General features: G+C 33.6%; 1 protein-coding gene across 2 annotated transcripts in view; it reads right to left on the reverse strand.

Moving 5' to 3' along the window:
- The window catches only part of LOC107877992 (protein CTR9 homolog), a 51,317-nt gene extending 41,537 nt beyond the window's left edge, over positions 1-9,780 (reverse strand). For both annotated transcript variants that reach the window (XM_047393555.1, XM_047393554.1), the window contains exons 1-3: positions 9,376-9,780; positions 8,821-8,887; positions 8,469-8,663 (exon numbers count right to left, since the gene is read on the reverse strand). In XM_047393555.1, the coding sequence (XP_047249511.1) occupies positions 8,469-8,663; positions 8,821-8,887; positions 9,376-9,516 (403 nt within the window). In that variant the 5' untranslated portion in view covers positions 9,517-9,780. The remainder of the gene's footprint in view (positions 1-8,468; positions 8,664-8,820; positions 8,888-9,375) is intronic.
- Between the last annotated feature and the right edge of the window lie 9,982 nt (positions 9,781-19,762).

Below are 19,762 nucleotides of genomic sequence, written 5' to 3' on the forward strand. Positions count from 1 at the left end.
GGGGTGTGGGGGGGGGGGGGGGGGGGGGGGGGGGGGGGGGGGGGGTGATCAGAAGTTTGAGAACCCTGGTTAAATAACATCCATTCAGCCCCTGGAAAGTTCTGATTTAGCCAAATTTTAACAACAGCTACATACTAGTGGAGTACCTTTAGAGTTGAAGGCTGCCCTGACTACAGATTAGGGGTAAAACTTAAACTACTAAAGCAAAAGTTGAAGGAATGGAGCAAAAGGAAGTTCTCTGATTTAGCTAACAGGAAAAATAGTCTGCTGGAGGAGCTATCTGAACTTGACAAGGCCCAAGAAGAAAGAAAGGAATCTCTCTGAAGATGAAGTGATTATTAGGGAAACAATACTGGTGGAGTTGAAAGTTCTAGCAAAGCATGAAGAAGCCAACTGGAGACAAAAATCCAGAACTTTATGGTTGACGCAAGGAGATAAAAAAAACCAGGTTTTTTCAAAGAGTGCCAACAGCTCACAGGATAATACAATTGATAGGTTGGGAACCATGGAGACCAGACTCTCATTTGGGAGGCTGCCCAACAATAACTATGGAAGAAAATGAATGGCTTCAAAGACCATTCACAGAAACAGAGGTCCTAAAGATCTTAAAGCAGAGTGATGGAAATAAAGCACCTGATCCTGATGGATGGGTTTACGATGTGTTTATTTAAGTCCTGTTGGAATACCCTGAGAGAAGATATGATGCAGACCATTCAGAACTTCCACCAAAGGAGTGTTTTCAAGACCATTCAGAACTTCCACCAAAGGAGTGTTTTCGAGACCAATCAGCTTAATGCTGCTTACATAGCTTTAATCCCAAAGAAACCTGGAGCAGTGGAATTACACTATTTCAGACCAATCAGTTTAATAGGTGGGATCTACAAAATCATCTTTGAATTGTTAACTGAAAGGCTAAAGACAGTGATAAGAAAGCTGATGGATGAGCATCAAATGGCTTTTCTGAAAAGTAGACAGATGATGTATGCAGCACTATTGGCCAATGAGTTGGTAGACTCCAGGGTGAAACAGAAGAAACAAGGAATTTTGTGCAAGATAGACATTGAGAAAGCCTATGACATGTTAATTGGAATTTCCTTCTTAAATTCTAAAAGGCATGGGTTTTCGTAGTACAAGGATTAGGTTTTGCATTTCAAATGTGAAATTTCCCTCATTATTAATGGTAATACCAAAAGGTTTTTTTCCAATCATAGCAAGGTTGCAGGCAAGGAGATCCTTTGTGTTCTTTTCTATTTTGGTTGCTATGGAGGATCTCAATCATATATGTTCAAGAAAGCAAAGGCAAACGGCTGGATAAAAGGTTTCAGTGCCCAAAACTGGAAGGAAAGAAAATCTAGAAATTGCACATCTATTTTATGCAGATGATGCCCTTATTTTATGCGAGGCAGTGTGCTACAGAGCAGACACTTAAGGGTAGTCCTAACAATTTTTGGAGGCATCTCAGGACTCCATATCAACCAGTGTTGTGAAAAGCGCTGAAGCGCTCGCTTTAAGCGTGAAGCGAAGCGACAGTGGGTCGCTTTTTACACTTGAAGCGTTGGTGCGAGAAAAAAGCTCTCGCTTTAGTTCCAGAAGCGAGAAGCGCTGAAGCAAAAAAAGCGCAGAAAAGCTCGCTTACGTGGATATTTAAGGTTTTCTTTTTAAGGTTTTATTGCTTTATTTTAGTTAAAACCCTTAAGTGACTATACGACTGCATTGCTGCTGCTTCAACTTTTCTAGAACAACTGCTGAAGGTATGCGACTTCTTCTTCTCTATTTCTCCTCTTCTTCTTCTCCTATTAGGGTTTTCTAGTTTTTTTTTTTCCTTCTTCTCTATTACTCTTTTTCATCTCTTTTTTTTCTCTTCTTCTTCTCTATTTCTCTTCTCCTTCTCTGTTTTCCAGTTCTGTTTTACTTTTTTATTTTGGGCTATATGTAATCTGACTTCCAACTTTGTTTTTTTCTTTTTACTTTTTTTATATGGGGGGTTGTATGTAATCTGACGTTCAGCTTTGTTTTTCTTCTTTTTACTTTTTTTTTTGTTGTATGTAATCTGAGTTCTTTTTATCAGTATATATTTTTAGAATAGAAGTTCTAAACTTTTTGTTATATGTAATCTGAATTTTGTTCATCAGTATATCCTTGTTGAGGAATAGGATGTAGAATAGAAGTTCTAAACTTTTCTCTGATTGTTGGTTTCTCTATTTGTGTTGATTGATTAAGACACAAGACTGATTTTTAGTATTTTAGTAGTTTGCTTGAATGCTTGTTATGGCTATCTATTCTCTTTTTAATTTGAGTATTGAAAGATTATGTTATTTATTGAGCTCTTGGTTATTTATTTATGCATGTTTAATATTTTTAAATTTTGTACTAAATAGCGCTTTAACGGAAAAAAGTGTGCGCTTTGTTTCACGCTTCTCGCTTCTGTGACGCGAGCCCTCGCCGCTTTTTTTCGCCTCTCGCTTTTCAAAACACTGATATCAACTAGTTGAAAAGTCAACTTTTTCCTATCAACTAGGTTGATAACTTACGGTGTCTAGCTAAGAATTTGCGTTGTCCATACCAACAAAGTATTTGGGAATGCCATTAGGTGCAAAAAAACAAAGAGCTGCAGGTGTGGAATAATGTAAGGTCATCACCAGCGTTTTTATACTTTTTCAATGTTTAGAGCTTTTCCATAGCTGCCCTAAGTCATTTATGACTTGCTGGGATTGACAGTTCGGTCACCGGGCAGTTCGTTTGATTTTTAGAATCAATTCCTGTTTTGGAACTTTAGTTGTTGAGAATTGGATATCGGACCTAAACTTCAGTCAAACGGTCTCGGATGCCAATTCTGACAATTCTGTTAGTTCTAGAATGTCGATTTTAGGCTAGGGGCCCTTTCTTCGGGTCCCAAGACTTCCAGACTCGTTTTGAGCTATTGGGTGGAATTTGGTTAAAACGACATTTAAGTGTGGAACCCGCATTCGATCGAAACAACTTTGGATAGAAATTTTGATACCGCCATTGAGTCTGAAATGTCGAATTTAGTGGGGTAGCATAGTTTGTTTTCGTTCACGAGGTTCCAAACGAACCCCGAGGGTCTGGTCGAAAACTTGACAACTTGTCAAGTTTGCTGGTGCAGCTTCAGCTGATGCAAAAATGGCCTTTGTGTTCGCGAGCTTTTGGCCACGTTCGCAAAGGCCAAGGTCATTGGTCATTGCGTTCGCAAGGCTTTGGGCCACGATCACAAAGACCAAAGTGATTGGTCATCACATTCGCGAGTTGGCCTCCATGTTCGCGATGAGTAAGCCGGAGTGAAGCTCACGTTCGCAACAGGTCCTGTGATCACGATGAAGGGACCCTGGCTGCATTTAAAGGTGTGGAACTTAAGTCCTTTCCATTTTCTTAAGTCCCAACTTCACTAAAAACCCGAGAAAGCTTAGAAAATTGCGGAGATCGATCTTTGGGTGCCGAAAGTGATTTGGAGACATCATTTGGGTCATTTTCTCACCATTATTTCCATCAGTTTCCGTTTACTTTCTTGGTTGATTCTCTGGTTAGCTTTAAAGCCCTAGTTTACGTTGTGGCTAATTTAGGAGTCCATTTATGCTCGGATTTCACCCATTTTTTAAGGTAAATGGTCCTTGAGATTAGAGGGATGCGTTGATGGTTTCAAATGTGTGATTCCGCGAGCGGGCCCCACGTGGGATTTTTAGCTCGACTTTTGACCCTAAGCATTTATATCCAATATGAGTATCATTATTCTCATCTTAACCTGTGATTATTATCTTGATAGCATGGCAGCATTCGGAGGCATCTCGAAAGGGAAATCCCCCGACGTAGTGGACTTTCTCGAGTTTTCAAAGGTGTCCAGGTAGGCTAGACTTAGTTTCCTCTTAGATTGAGCTGAATTATGATATTAGAGTGGTATTATGCTAGATTTGGGTGGGTATTTATGGCTTCATTGACGGTTTAGCAAATTATGGGATTCATTAGCCGATTAGAAAGCTTTTTGGGTAGAGTTCAGCCCGTCTTTCCCCATATTAAATTAGACTAATACATTATGGCTAGCTAGGCTTACTTAGCACCTTGGGATGAAATTATAAAGCATAAGCCTGGGTTTGGATAGGTGTTTGCCTTACCATGGATTTTCAGGACTAGTAGCAGGCCTACTGGTCTTCCTCTAGGTAGCATGCTTAGCCTAGCTCCTTGTAGACTTAAAGAAGCCTTTTAGTCATGAACTTAGATTAAATATTGGACCTTGGGATGACTTAGGCAGTTTAATGAATTCCGATTAGTTTTATTAACCCGAATAAAGTGACCTTTCGACATTTCGAACCGCGCACCTGGACTTGGTAGTTAATACCACATCCCTTATTGATTTGACTATATTACCTAGTAGTCATATTAAATGGAGTAGAAAGAAAATCATGATCTTGGGACTTTATGATACTTGGTTTAATTATTAAGTTTCGGTTCGAGTCAGGCGATTGGTAGCTCCGTTGATATTCATTATATTAGGCTCATTTATGTCATATTTACTTCATGGCACTTGTTTACTAGTTCCGGTTCATGTTTGGCACCCATGATCTATATGCAGCACTTTATTATGATGATTCTATTCTTAGTTCTGATTCAAGTCCGGCAATTATGATTAGAAGAGGGATTCAGGTATATCGTCACATTGGGCACAATTTAAAATTGCTATGGTCGGCATTTTCTCATTGTTTGCATCTGTCGGGCTTATGGGGGCTCAATCGAGTTATTTCTCTTGTTTGTGCTTTCTGGGCTTATAGGAGCGCATTTAGGTGATAGTTAGTCGGTATCTACTTTAAATTACCTATTCTGTCTATTCACCACTTTACGTTGATTTGGAGTATTATCTCGGATTTAGCCCTATCCTTGACTTGAGTTATATTCTTGTATTTTATTATACTTTTATTGTGATTTAGCTAAGTCGGCCGATGATGCCTACTGAGTGTCGTTGTTTTTGATACTCATACTACACTTTTACATCTTTTTCTAATGTAGATTCGTATACGAGTTGCCGCTGCTAACACTTTACTCATGCTTGCTTTTGGGGATTCAGAGATAGGGTGAGTTTTCAAAGCCGGAGTTGATCCTCTCTTCCTGCTATTTTTGGACGGTCTTTACTTTCTCGAGACTACCTGTATATTGGATACTATTTAGTACTCTATTCTTTTTGGATTTAGTGGCTCTTGTAAGTTGTACCGGCCATATTAGGTCGTGGGATGCTCTTCTAATACATTTCCTTCTTTTCCCTGACTTCTAGTACTTCCATTGTTATTTGATGCTATTTAGTTTTCTATTTGCATGTTAAATTCTGTAATCTTTAATTTTCCGCCATTTAGCCTGTTACTACCTGTTTCGGGCTATGATTTGGCTTAGCTACTGGTGGATTAAAGTAGGTGTCGTTATGACTTGAGAAATCGGATCGTGACAAATGAGGTGAAAGTGATATGTGAAAAGAACCTGTTAAGATGGACGAGCCAGTACTTATCCCTGGGTGGCAGATTGACCTTAGCCAAATTAGTACTTGATGGTCTCCCTACTTACATGATAAGCCTATTCCTTATTCCCAAAAGCGTTGAAAGAAAGGTCAATAGACTGAGAAGATCATTCATATGGCAAGCAAGGAAATAAGGAAAGAAAGGCTACAATTTGATGAAATGGGATACCCTTACTCTTAGAAGAATTCAGGGAGTCCTTGGTTTGAAGAATCTTAGCAATCAAAACAGCAGCCTTCAAAATAAAAGGTTATGGAGATTTAGCACAGAGGATAGGGCACTGTGGAGAAGATATATAGCATGAAAATATGGCCTTCACAACCCGTAGATAACTGAGGAAGTTGTGGGTACTTTTGGGTGTAGTGTTTGGAAGACAGTACGAAGGCTCTAGCCACAGTTCAAAAACATCTCTATCAATATGGGCAATAGACTATGGGCAATAGACTGAAGACTAAATTCTGGAATGAAATTTGACTAGGAAAAGAAAGCTTAAGAATTATATTCTCACATTTGTACATTTTGAGCTTGCAAAGAAGTGCTACAACCTCATAGTTATAGAGTCAACAAAACGGAATCAAATATTCAGGAGAGCACTTAATGATTGGGAAATTGGAGAAGTAGCAAACCTGCTGAAACCTGAGTGCAATCCAGCACATCAGATATGCTAAACCTCACATTAAAGGTTTGTTGGAAAAAGACATCAAAACAACCTTAAACTATAACCAAAAAGTCGAAGACACACTTAAACTATTGAAGTAACCTAATACACATTTGTACTACTTAAAAGTGAATTTAGTACACCCTATAAGATGATGTGCACAAAAAATAAAAATAATTTTAGAAAGAGGCGTGTTTTGTTTTAACTTTTTTCTTCTTCCTTTTTCTTTCTTTGCAAAATGCAGATTTTTGAGATATCCCCCTCCCGATCCACCCCTTCCTCCTTCTTCATTTTCATTTTGCAACCTTCTTTGTTGCAATTTTTTTCATTTCTTTTACACCGCCGCCCATTTGTTTTGCACTTTGTCATTCCCATAATAGTCACTACTTCTTTTTATTCTTTTATGTTTTTTCACCTTTTTTCTTATTGTCTTTCCCCCTTTCTTCTTTGTGTTTTCTCATTTCCATGGGAGTACTACCTTGAACACTGCATATTACCATTTCATTCTTTCATTTCTTTAATTAATTTTTAAAATTAGACTCTAGCTCTGTCACTTTTATCCCTAAAATGGCTTCAAATAGGAAAAAAAAAACTCATGATATTGCTTGAAATTTTTCAAAGAGAAACTAATAAATTGGATAATGATAGAAAATATCTGAAATTCAAAAATAAGGAGACTATGGTTGATTTTTATACCCACCTCTTCAATGACCGGTTATGGTGGTGGATTAGTTGGTGGTGGGTGGCGAAGGACTTCAAGGTGGTGGCGAAGAAAAAATCGATAATGATAATGGTAGTGGTGATATTTGGTGGTGGATGGAGAGAAGAAGAGGAATTGAAGGTGATATGGTTGCGGTGGAGAGCAACGAAATGGTGGTGATGGTGGTCAGATATGATTTTTTCGGTGAGAAGAGAGATGGAGTGAATGGGGTTTAGTGATGAAGAAGATATAATTGTTGGTAGATTTTAATGGTTAATTAGGGATTAATTAGTGTAAAATATAATTAACATAAGAAAAGTTAATGAATAAAGAAAAGAAAAGAAAAGAAAAGAAAAGAAAAGGAAAGGAATATAAAATTATAATTTTTGACATGGTGCTGACATGGCGGCGAGTGTAAAACACCACTTATTGTGAGAGTGATGTTACATATCCCAGAATGGTACTAAATTCACTTTTAAGTAGTACAGGTGCGCATTAAGTCACTTCAATAGTTTAGGTGCATCTTCGACTTTTTGGGTATAGTTTAAGGTAGTTTTGATGTCTCAATGACAAACACATGACCCTAGAAAGCAATTTGGAAGACCAAAAGTCCTCTAAATGTTTCATGCTTCATTTGGCTAGCGTGTAGGGAAGCTTGCTCACCCATAAGGCACAGCAAAAAAAGGATGGTAAATATGCTCTAGATGTTTCATGTGTGAGCAGGAAGCAGAAGTCAAGAGTTATCATTCCTACATTACGGTACAGCCACAAGCTTGTGGAACACGTTTAGCATTCTAAGAATCAACTGGGTGATGCTTAAGACATCTTTGGAGGTACTAGAAAGCTGGACAAGAATTCGATTTTTTCGATGGTTCAATACAATTTCGGCAAACGTGAATCACTAATTTCGATTTAGTCCAACGATTAAGTTCGAACCCTTAATGAGTAGATTAGAAAATCATACATCACTTTGTCATGAAATGGCCAAAGACTCCAAATCATTGATTGCCTAAGTTCATCATTAGAGGACTACGCATATTGAGATTAATTGTCACTTTGTCAGAGAAAAATACTCCCGGGAGATATTGTTAAAAAATTTGTGAATTCGAATGATCAACTAGTAGATATTTTCATCAAGTCCCTCACCGGTCATTGTATTAATTACATCGATAACAAGGTTGGTAGATATGACTTGTATGCACCAACTTGAGGAGTAGTGTTAGAATATGAGTAGGAGAAGGAATAGTTTATAGAATCCTACTGGAGAAGGAATAGTTTATAGAATCCTACTTGGAAAAGGATTATAACGTGGTGTCCTACTCGATAAAGGATTAAAATGTAGTGTCTATAAATAGGGTCTCAATGTAATAATGTAGATACACAATTCAATAAATTCTTCTCTTATATTTCTCACAACATCAATGTGAAATCCTTAATATGTTAGAGCCTTATTAAAGATAATGTCCTATCTCTAACAGGGGTCAATTAAATGTAAATTGCTCCACCTCAGCAAAATGATTTTAAATCTCAACTGCAAAATGCATCAATTTACTTGTTTCAACCAGCAATATCCACAATAAAGAAATGAAATAATGGTCACCTTTTCCAACCCATGTAGAGGGCTCGTGCATGTCAATTCTGGATGCTTTATTATAATATTGAGTTGCCATTATAAAGTTCTCTTCCTTTTCTCTTTGTTTCGTCTCAATTTTCCCAAGATAACTGTAATATGCACCTAACGCATTTAGAATGGCAATCCTCTCATACCTCACATCTGCATAGTATTCATCAATCTCTGCACCATAACAATGAGCAGTAGGAATTAGTCTTTTACAGAGAAGGAAAGACAGAAACTACATATTGTACGACTTTTCAATGAGAATGGATTAATCCCTATTCAATTCAGTTAAATGTGTCAGAGTCAATCAGCCAGTATAAACATAAACAAGTACCTGGGCTAGATCCTTCTTCCAAGATTTGCCGAAACTGATCGATTTTGCCTTGTTTGAAATATTCCCTCTGCAAAAAACCAGTATACATTTGTGGGGGAGAACAGAGAACTTTTAGATAAAAAATCAAATGTTATGAAACGTGAGGTTTATCAAGCATGTTACAACAACAACATACCCAGTTTAATCTCACAAGTATGGTATGGGGAGGGTGGAGTGTACGCAGACCTTCCCTCTACCTTGTAGAGATAGAGAGGTTTCCAATAAACCATCAGCTTAAAATAAAGCATTTCCAAGCACTTTGAAAAAGAGAATACAGAACGAGAGCAGTAACAACAACGAAATAACGGAATTAGAAGCTTCGATGGTCACTCAACTTATCATGTATCATATCTTTATTAAATTTGTAAAACTGCTCTTATCCCCTATAACTGGCAGATTCATTAATGGATGCTCAGAAATTGACATGAAAACTGATGTAAAGACATATAGCACTAGCAAATTCACAAACACAAAAACAAAAATCCAGTAACAAAACAAGCAACATAAATCACGCACAGCAATAATAAGCCAGAGATCAAGAGGAGCTTGTTCAGCCTTAAGAATGTCGAGAATGTCAGAAGCATCCCTAGGTAGTTGGTCCAATGCTACCCTAACCTCCTCTTCCGAGTTTTGCACTGGAATGTACACACACGCCATTTGATTTCTCTACCCCAAAACTACAATTTCAAACAAAACCCTAGGTTTCTTTCTTTGTGGAGAAGAAGGAAGGATATATTGCTGAAGAAGAAGAGCTTTCACTCTGGACAAGTTTAAAACTTCAAATTCTGTGAAAATTGAGCGATATATGTTAACTCTGTGTGTGTTTTTTCTCGAGCTGGCTGACTTATTGAACTGAAGGGCGTGTTCTATTTGCAGGGCCTCTCTAATTTCTCGGGCTATGTAATTCCGCGAAGATTATCTATACTTCCTGATTTGTTATAATGTAGGTATATTTATGAAAAACTAGAATATCTCCCCGCACGATGCGCTGATACTATTACATTAAATTATACTCTATTCGTTTCGAAATAAGTAAATTGTTTAGGTATTTATTGGTATTTCAAAATAAGTGAATCATTAAATTTTTTTAAAATTTATCTTTATGCTTTGACAACTAATTAACTTTTAAAAAGGTTTATAAGATCAACTTTTTCTTTTTTTGGGTAAAAATGGAAAGTTTTAAATTTATATCTTTAATGTTTTTTCCTTAATTTGTGTGCCAAAATCCAACAATTCATTTATTATGAAATAGAGAGTGTATTGTAATTTTATCTACTTAAATCCATTAGAATATATTGAGTACCTAATGACTATAAATATTTAATTATTTTTTTATTTTTCAAAAAATATATCCATGTATAAAATTTTATTGAACTAAAGAAATAAACTACATGAATACGATCACCAAATATTTTCATCTTGCAAATTGTTGTTGAAGTTTGAGTCTTTAATTTGTGAATATCGTCTTAAAATTTTATCCCTTTTTTTAAATGGAATTTTCCATCATATTCTCACCATTCTTTTTATTTTATTTAATTTCAATTAAATCAATAAATAAAAGATTCAAGTTGTGTGAATGCATTTGCTCCCAATTTGAAGTTTCGATAGTTGTTAAAAATTTATCTCTTTGTTAAATTTATCCAAAAGTTGATAATCCAATCAACACTTCATATTTTTATAAAATAAAATATATAGATATGTGATTTTATCCTTTTATTACAACATAAGTTTCAAAAATTTTACTCCTAATAGATTTGATTATTTTAAAATTTTTATTATTTGATCAGAATTCTTAAGATGTCTAACTTTAACGATAATTATTTTGAATATAATTTATTTTTTGCATTTTATTTGAAATTAGTACAAAATATAACATTCCACTTCTATTTGTACTTAGGTCTGTTAATTTAATTGTTTTTTTAAATAATTTATTACCTTGCCATGATCTTGGAATATATAATTTATTTTGGTAAAATAGTTGTGTCTTCAATTATTTAAATTTTGTTTAGTTTGAATCATCTATCACAATGTGATTGTGAGTGTGATATTATTCAGTTTTCAATTACCTTTAAATTTATATACTCAGATTCAATAATTTGTAAATATTCCCTGCTAAAACCTTTATTTTAAAAATATGAATTTTACAAATTTTGTTCTAATCCTTAGCTGCTTCTTAATTTTCCTCCTAATATATTCAATTTTAAAATGAAAATTTAATTTGAATTTGAAATTAATTCTTTTCATAATTGATATATTTAATATAATATTATGTACTATTCACATTCATAATTAAATAACTCAAGTTATATGCTCCACGTATAAAGAAAATATCCAGCATTATTTTTTAAATTATTTAAAATTGAAAAAAAAAGAGTTATAATTTCCTGTGTTTGAAATTGGAGAGAAATGAATAGTGTGTTTTTTTTTAGGAAGAGTAACATGAATAAACTTCGATATTTTAAAATTCAAAAATTACTACTTACTACTATTAATTAATTAAAATAAGTTCAAAACTTTATGTAAAAGACCTGCATTTAGAGCGAAACATAGGAAGACAAAATATTTATTTATTATTTTATTTTGTCTCTATATAACTATATATTTTGAAAAAAATTGAATCAAATATATATTCATTAAGAAAATAACGAAGTTTAAATTTTTAAATTACTGTAAAAAGTTAAAATAACTATCAAGATTGAATGTTATTTAAAAAACAGTAAAGTTTAAAAATTTAGGTACTTATTACCTAATTTTAATTAATTTGTAATAAGATTAACACATGGCTTTATTATAGTCTGACACTTGGCAACATATTAGGCAAGACTTTCTTGATATTATTATTTTTTCACGTATCAAGTTATACCTGTAAAAATTGTAGAGATAAATACCATATTAGTAAAGAGTTTAATCTGAACGTTTCCTTATATTTTAGCTCATAATTATTAAATATGTTAAATGAACAAATTTATAATGAAAAAATTATTTGCTTGAATTCAAGCCTGGATATAATAAGAAAATAAAATAGCATAACTCATTTGCACATAAAAAATAAAAATATTAAAGCAAAAGAAATTGTATAAAAAATAAAGAATATAAATATGAATGAAGTTGATGATCAATAGTCAAGGAGAGAGAAGGAAGATTAGAATTATATACCACAGTAAAAATATATATAAGAAAGGTTAAAAAGTTGGCACTGCATTTCAATTCATATTTCATTTAAATTAGAAGTCAAAAGCTAAATGATTAGGAGATTAATTTGGATAAATATTTAAAAAAAAATTAAACTCCAAAAGAAAGGAGCAAACACTTATAGTAGCAAATAAAATTATATTATTAGTTTGTTTGATAATTTTAATGTAAACATCTGTTTTGCTATCCTATATGCATATGCAGATCATGTTAAGTGATACGTAAATATATTTAATACGCATAGAAAACATTGATTTAGATTTCAGATGATATAGATCTATTGAAAAGCAAATAAAATCATGAAGAATTTTAAAAATAACATAAAATTCATCAACATTGAACTTAAAAAAAATAAAAAAATAAAGCATAATTGCAAAAACAAATGAAGATGCGAAATAACTTGATTCTTTTACCAAAAAAAAAAAACTTGATTCTATTTTTTTGGAAGAAAGATAATTTAAAAGGAAATGTTCGTAAATCAAAAATATGTAGTGAGGAAGTAAAAGAAAACATATTTTAACTCTGAAGTATTGCAGCCATTTTTATAAAGAGTTATTTGTGGCAGTTTTCTTAAAAAAATTATAAAAAAAATAATTTTAATGGTTTGACCGTTTTTTAATCCTTTAACCTCAATCACATAAGAAATAAGCTGGTTACTCAATTGATTTTCAAACTTTATTGAAATTAAATTCAAATACTCATATCTCTGCTATTTTTATATTTTATTTTATATTTTTATATTTTTAATTTTAGTTTTTTTGGTTCTTACAATATCAACTTGATAGATAGATACATTAAAATTTTTAAAATAAGATAAAATTTTAAAATAAAGTAAAAAAGAGAGATTAAAACTTGTAGTTAGTATTTTGCTACAAATAAGGAGCCAAATTGTTCTTCTTTTTGGGTAAAACCGTGTATGTGCATGTTTAGTGGGGAAAGGGGTAAGAACGTGTCTTAATTTTGCTCTTCTTATTTCCCCCCCCCCCCCCCCCCCCCCGATAAAGATAAAATAGGGCTGTAAACTTATTTTTAATAAATATGTTAATTTTTCAACCAAAATTTAAATAATTTATTTTATGATCCAAATATTTTAGTTCTTGGAATTATATAATTGTTTTACTAATTAGGATGCATAAAAATCAAATTCAAATAATTATTTTTAAATTTAATCTATTAATTTTTAAAATTTCCTTTTTTGGGTGAGTTAGCAGTTTTGTTTATAGTTTTACATTTTAAGTTTTAAATTAGATATTTTACATTTTTCTACTATTTTGAGATATGAAAATATAATTGTTATTTTTCAAAAAAGAAATGATAATACAAAAATAACTATAAGAAAGAAAATAATTAAAATTGATGTGTCTTATGCTTTTGTACTTTTATCTTCAAATTAATACTCAACTGTTTATTTTATAGGAAATCTACTTATTTTTAAAATTTGAATAATATTTTAATTGGTAAATTAATATTTCAATGATTTAAAATGAAAAATTAATCCTATATATTTGAATTAATTGTATAATCGTGCATGTGTGCTTATGAGTAATAAGGTAGTGGGAGTAATGGAGGGATTAATGGACGTGTCTGTTAACCTACTTATTTTCATAAAATTTGACAACTCAAAATTTTTTATTTTTCTACAATCTTTTTAATAAGTTTTTATTTAATTATTATTTTTTTTCTCAAAATAATTAAATAACCATTTAATTATTATTTTTATATTAAATATGATTTTGTGTTTGATTTAATTAGTTTAAAATCTATTTTTAAATTAAACTTTGTAATTGAATAATTAAGATATAAATTAAATTCAAATATATTAATTTAATTGAAATTTACCTTTAAGTTTAGCAATAGATATAAAAATATGATAAGTTCTAAATAATAATAAAAGAAGATGTTATAAATCTCTTAAGTAATGATTGCACGTTTTCTTAAATTGTTACTCCCAATTTTTGTTTTTTTGAAATAGAAAAGGTCTAATCATTTTTAATTTTAAATTCAAAAATAATAATTAATTTTACCTAATTTAACTAATTTGTCCTAAAAAGTAATACATGGCAATATTCTATGTTATCACTTGGCAACAATTTATGCAAGACTTTCTTGCTATTTATAATATATAGATTAGAAATTTTAATTTTTGGGATAAAGTTAATTTATTTTTTATAAATATAGTGTTTTATTTTTTCATTGTAGAAGAACCCCTCAAGAAATTTTGAAGAGAAATAAAGTTACTCTTCTATTCTCTCAATTCTTTTTGTTCTTACTTTATCTTTCATAATACGTTATTAGCACGAGATTCTACTATCTGAGTTTAATTTATAATACGAGGTAACACAAGACTCTTGTAAAAAATAACCAATTATTTTTCGTCACATAATAGATGGTTGGATGTTTTGCTATTATCCATAATCAATAATAAAATTCTCCTTCACTCAATGCTGACCCACATTTTATTATGTGGATATGAGGTAAAAAAATTTCTCCTATCTTTCTATTGGGTTCACTTATTTTACTTTGAAGAAAAAAATGAGGTGAGAAAAATTACTTCATTAGCAAAGTGGGTTTATACAATAAAAATGCATATATTTCTCAATTCTATTACATACTTGTCTATATTTGCTTTATATCAATTATATTATATGATTGAGCTAAGTAAACATATATTGGGTTCGTTGGATCTAAGAGAACCTAATTGGTCCAAGATTATTTATCTCTTAAATTTGTTCTTGAAAAACAGTACTATTAAAAGGTAAACCAAATACATCGACAGGCCCCTCAACTTGGCACGATCTTCCACTTTGACATCTAAAGTGGATGTTGTTCATTTTAAGCACCTGAACCAGCTACAAATTGTGTCACTTTGACACCTTTCACTGACATGGCAAAGTGAGTGATCTACACTTGTGTTTGGGAGTAGGGCAACCTTATTTTAGCCCATTTTTAATTTTATCATCTTCTTTCATATTTTTTTCATCCCACTATTTTCTACCATTTTTTCAAGCTCAAACTCTTTTAATGGTACTCTCAAACCTCCTCTATCTCTTAGAGAATTATTTATTTGAATGTTTTTTCCATATCACTTATAATAATATAATCTAAAAAGTAAAGAAAATAAAAAATTGTATAAAAATATATCTACGAAAAAAACTAATAAAATTGAGTTACTAATTCAAACACGAAGAGTATTGTTATAATACAATTTTTATCTGAAAAATCTACTTCCAAACACCCGACCTTTGTAAATTAAACTCCCGAAAGTACCCATATCTTCTTTTATTAATTAATTTTCTAATTTTCTAAGAAATTAAGGCTAATTTTCTAAAAAAATTAAAGCTCGGATATGTTAATAAAGCTCAAGCAAAAGAGATTCCAATGACGCCAAAGAGATTCCGACGATGCCATGACTACAAATACCTCAATTGTAAAAGCTCATAAAGGGAATAAAGGGGTTAAAAAGCTCAAGTCTAAAAGGAATTTAAAAAGCTCATAAAAGGGAATAAGGAGGCATGTTTATCATCCCCGAAAAACTCAACCTCTATTATTAGAGGTTAAGCTTAAAGAAAAAGACAATTTTGGCCTTTTAAAAAAAATTGGGTGTATATAATGATGTGGAGATTTAAAATGAGTTGACGCAAATCAATTGGTTGTTTAATCCATGTCAGAAGCAAGTGCAATTCATGCACAAGAGCTGAGGCAAAAAGGTATCAAAATGACATAGTTTGTAGCTGGTTTAGGTGTTTAAAATGAACAACGTTCACTTTAAGTACCAAAGTGAAAGTTCGTGTCAAATAAGGGGCCTTGCGATGTGTTTGGCCTAAAAAGTATGATGATGGATTTAAGTCTCATCTTATTAAGAGGGTAATACATTGGGTTAGAGTCCTGGTGCACCATGATTTATAGCTTAAGATGTTTTGGACGTCTTTATATGGATAAGCCGTTGAGTTTTAATCTCAATGTATCATATTGATGATATAATGATTGCTAAGGCAAAATAATGTGTATTTGGTAAAACTCATGAAACTTGTTCTATTAAATATGCTACATTCCTTATAGTGAATGTGGTAGCAACAAATAATATGTATGCCTCGATTTGATCTTTTAATAGCAATATCTAAAAAAATCTATAAGCTATCCTAATTTGACATGCTTAAGGCACAATTAGTCATCAAAATCAATCATCTCTAACTCCATAAGATCAACTGAAGTAGTTTTCTAAGACACTGTAATCAGGCAATTTTTGTATACTCGTCTAGCTACAATAGAACTACTCACTGGGGTAGATATTGAGAAAGACTCTATTAATATTTTGGGACTGACACCGAAGTCTACAGCTATATAAGGAGTCACAAAGAAAAGTGAAGCTCTGGGGTCTAACAATGCATAAACATAAAGATGGAAGACTTAAAACGTACCCGTAAACATATCAAGAGAACTTTCCTGATAATGTCGAGTCTGGAGAGCATAAAGTCGGTTCTAACGATGCCCACTGATGGCGTTGGAGGTGGAACCCTGCTGAGTCAGGCGACCTACTGGAACTGATAAAAAGTTGGACTGACCTTGCTGACTAATATCCTTTCCCTCTGGCCAACAACTAGGCAATCCCTGATCCTGTGGTCTGGCTTGCCACATTCAAAACATACATCACTGTCTACCCTACACTTTCTCTGATGAGTTTTACTATATTTCCTGCAAAGCGGATTGGTGCGACTAGTTTTTACACTACTCTAGGACTTAAAGCCTGGAGCTCTACCCGGCTGTCCAGCCTGAACTTAGGCACTGGCGCACTGGCTGAAGATGGGGCTAGAGCTGAAAATTTCTAGTGGAACTGAGAACGATTACCACATTCTGACCTTGGCTGAGGAAAGTTGAAGCTACCTAATCTGGCCCTCTTATTCTCCCTTTCCTTTTCCTTACACTTCTCCTCCTCAATCTACTGAGAATGGACCATCAACCTAGAGAGATCCATCTCCTTCATCAACATAACTGTCTTGCACTCCTTAACCACCTTCTCAGAAACTCCCGACACGAACTTACTCATCCTTGACCTAGAATCAACCACCATAGTCGGAGCATACTACACTAACTGAGTAAGCTTGAGTGAGTAATCCTTCACACTCATGTTACCTTGCTTTAAATTGATGAAGTCCTGAACCTTAGCCTCCCAAACTTTAATGGAAAAAAATCTGTCTAAGAAGGCCGTGGAAAGCTCCTCCCACTCTTTAGGTCTTGCCTCAACACCTTTCTCCTCCTGTCACTGCTTAAACCAAGTGTGAGCTACTCCCTACAACTGATAAGAAACTACGTTAGCACTCTCACTCGAAGTGATACTCATAATATCAGTCACCTTTTGTAGATAGTCTACAAACTCTTCTGGATCCTCCTCAGACTTAGATCTAGAAAACAATGAAGGATTCATCCGAGTAAAGTCTCAGATCCTATCTACAGCTGTATTCATCACTGAATTGGCTGGGGCAACAACCTACTGGTTATTCCGAGCAGCCAAAAAATGCACCAAAGTTGTAAAAGTGGCCCAAAATTCAGCGTGAGAAACATGTTCATTTAGGGGATCTTCCTTAACAGGCAGTAGTACGGGTTGATCACCATTTCTTCTTCTGTTGTTTCTCCTAGGAGGCATTTTTTGTAAATGGATGAAGGATGAGTTATAAAAGGTAATTCAATAGAGCTCATGCTCTTTCACACGATATGAATACTGAAAGAAGAGAAACTTTCCTAAAACGTCTCATAGTCTCTTGCCCATAAGTGTGACGCGTATCACACCCATGCACAAGCCTTTACTCAAAGCACTTTTAGATACCCTAAGATACTTTAAAACCTTAGGTTCTGATACAAAGTTTGTTCACGACCCGAGGCTACCTCCTAGTCGCGACTGTTCACGACCCGAGGCTACCTCCTAGTCACGACACTACGCTTAAGGCCACAAGTGACCCCAAGCTAACCCATGATCCGGTACCTGCTGTGAGCACTAAATAAAATAATTATAAAGTATCATATGCGGAAGATAAACTAATATAAATACCAACATGTCTGAATTACTGATAAAAGAAACTAAAAACAAATCTGAATGTCGGACTATCTAAAAGCCTAGAAGACATGAGGAGTTAATGAAAAAAACCCCTAACTAACTCCGACTGACTGGATATAAGGAAATACTCAAATAACTGAAAATAACTTGTCCTCGATGGATGAGGACTCACTACTACTGCTATTGAGAGACACTTAGCTGACTAAGGGCGATTGGGAAACTGAGCGTTCGAACCTATATTATGAAATCAATAAATCACAAAGAGAGTGTGGTCAATACTTTGAATGTATATAGATACTGAACATGGATGCATGAACATGTAAAAAGAATGCAAGACCAAGTAAAACGTGTAATAAGATAATCTGTAAAATTGACTGACTGGATAGCTGATAAACTGAATACTTGGTCATGCAAACCTATACTGATATAACTTGAGTACTTAACTAAAATTGTAGGAGCTATCATGTAACTGACATGCCCTAATCTAAGCCAATAAGTGTCCAACATGTAACATAGTTGGAAGGGTGTCAGTACCTTTCCACGAGTATTGACACTGGCTATATGGATCCAAAAATCTAATGTCCCAAAGGACTACGGTATCATCCTCTACTAGCAGGTACCCCTAAGATATTGTCAACCCTCAACTTCCAAGAAGACCTCTCAAAACCTACGCTGGCTACATAGTTCTAGAATATAGGGACTACTACTAAGGGTCACACCATCTACTGGCAAGTGAGCCCCATTCCTGGGTTCACTGTGCTAAATCCTACTCTCAAGTGAACTGACACTGGTTCTAACTAAATTCAACTGGATATCACAACTAATTATGCTTAGCATGATCATAACAAACTGTGTATGATAAACATATAGTTGTCGGGTGTTCATACCCACCAATACTGAATGATACTCCAAAAATTATAACATCATTTAAAACACCGTGAGGAAATTCAAGATTTAAAGACCCAAAACATTGTACCTTTCACTAAACTGATGAAATCCAAGAATTTGAATATGGGGATGTGTTAAACTTGGAGGACAATATGGTCACATGGTTTAATTTATAACTTGATAACTTAATATGGTGTCAACTGATTATGACATTAGTAATCAGAATTCAAATCATGTAATAACATAATTCACATGGGAAAACATATTCACATGGGTTGAATTTAAAACTACTAAGAAATCATTGAGTAAATTCATACTTAGCATTCAAATTTCATGAAAAGAGGATAAAAAATTCATACTTGAATAAAAAGGGATTTTTGGGACTCAATGGGTGAAAAGAACCCATTGATGAATACCCCACATACCTTAATTGCTTAAATCCTTAAAGAAGTTTGGAATTGGGACCTTGAATGGTTGAATCCTTGGGAAGATGCCTGAATTTATGCTTTTGGAAATAGAGATGAGTTTCACGTGTTCACTAATGAGGAATGGGGCAAATAATGCCCTTCTTGGGGTTTTTAATTTGTAAATTGAGTGTTTGGGGAAAGCGGAAAGGACTAAAATACCCCATTGATCATTTAATAAGGCTATAGGAAAAACACATCCTCTGTGGCATGGAGGCTAGCCTCCACGACACAGATTGTATCGCGGAGGCTAACCTCCATGACACGCCGTGTCGCAGAGGTCCTGCCTCCGTAATACGCTCAAATCGCG

Source organism: Capsicum annuum, chromosome 7 (genome assembly GCF_002878395.1).
Source record: "Capsicum annuum cultivar UCD-10X-F1 chromosome 7, UCD10Xv1.1, whole genome shotgun sequence".
Classification (NCBI taxonomy): domain Eukaryota; kingdom Viridiplantae; phylum Streptophyta; class Magnoliopsida; order Solanales; family Solanaceae; genus Capsicum; species Capsicum annuum.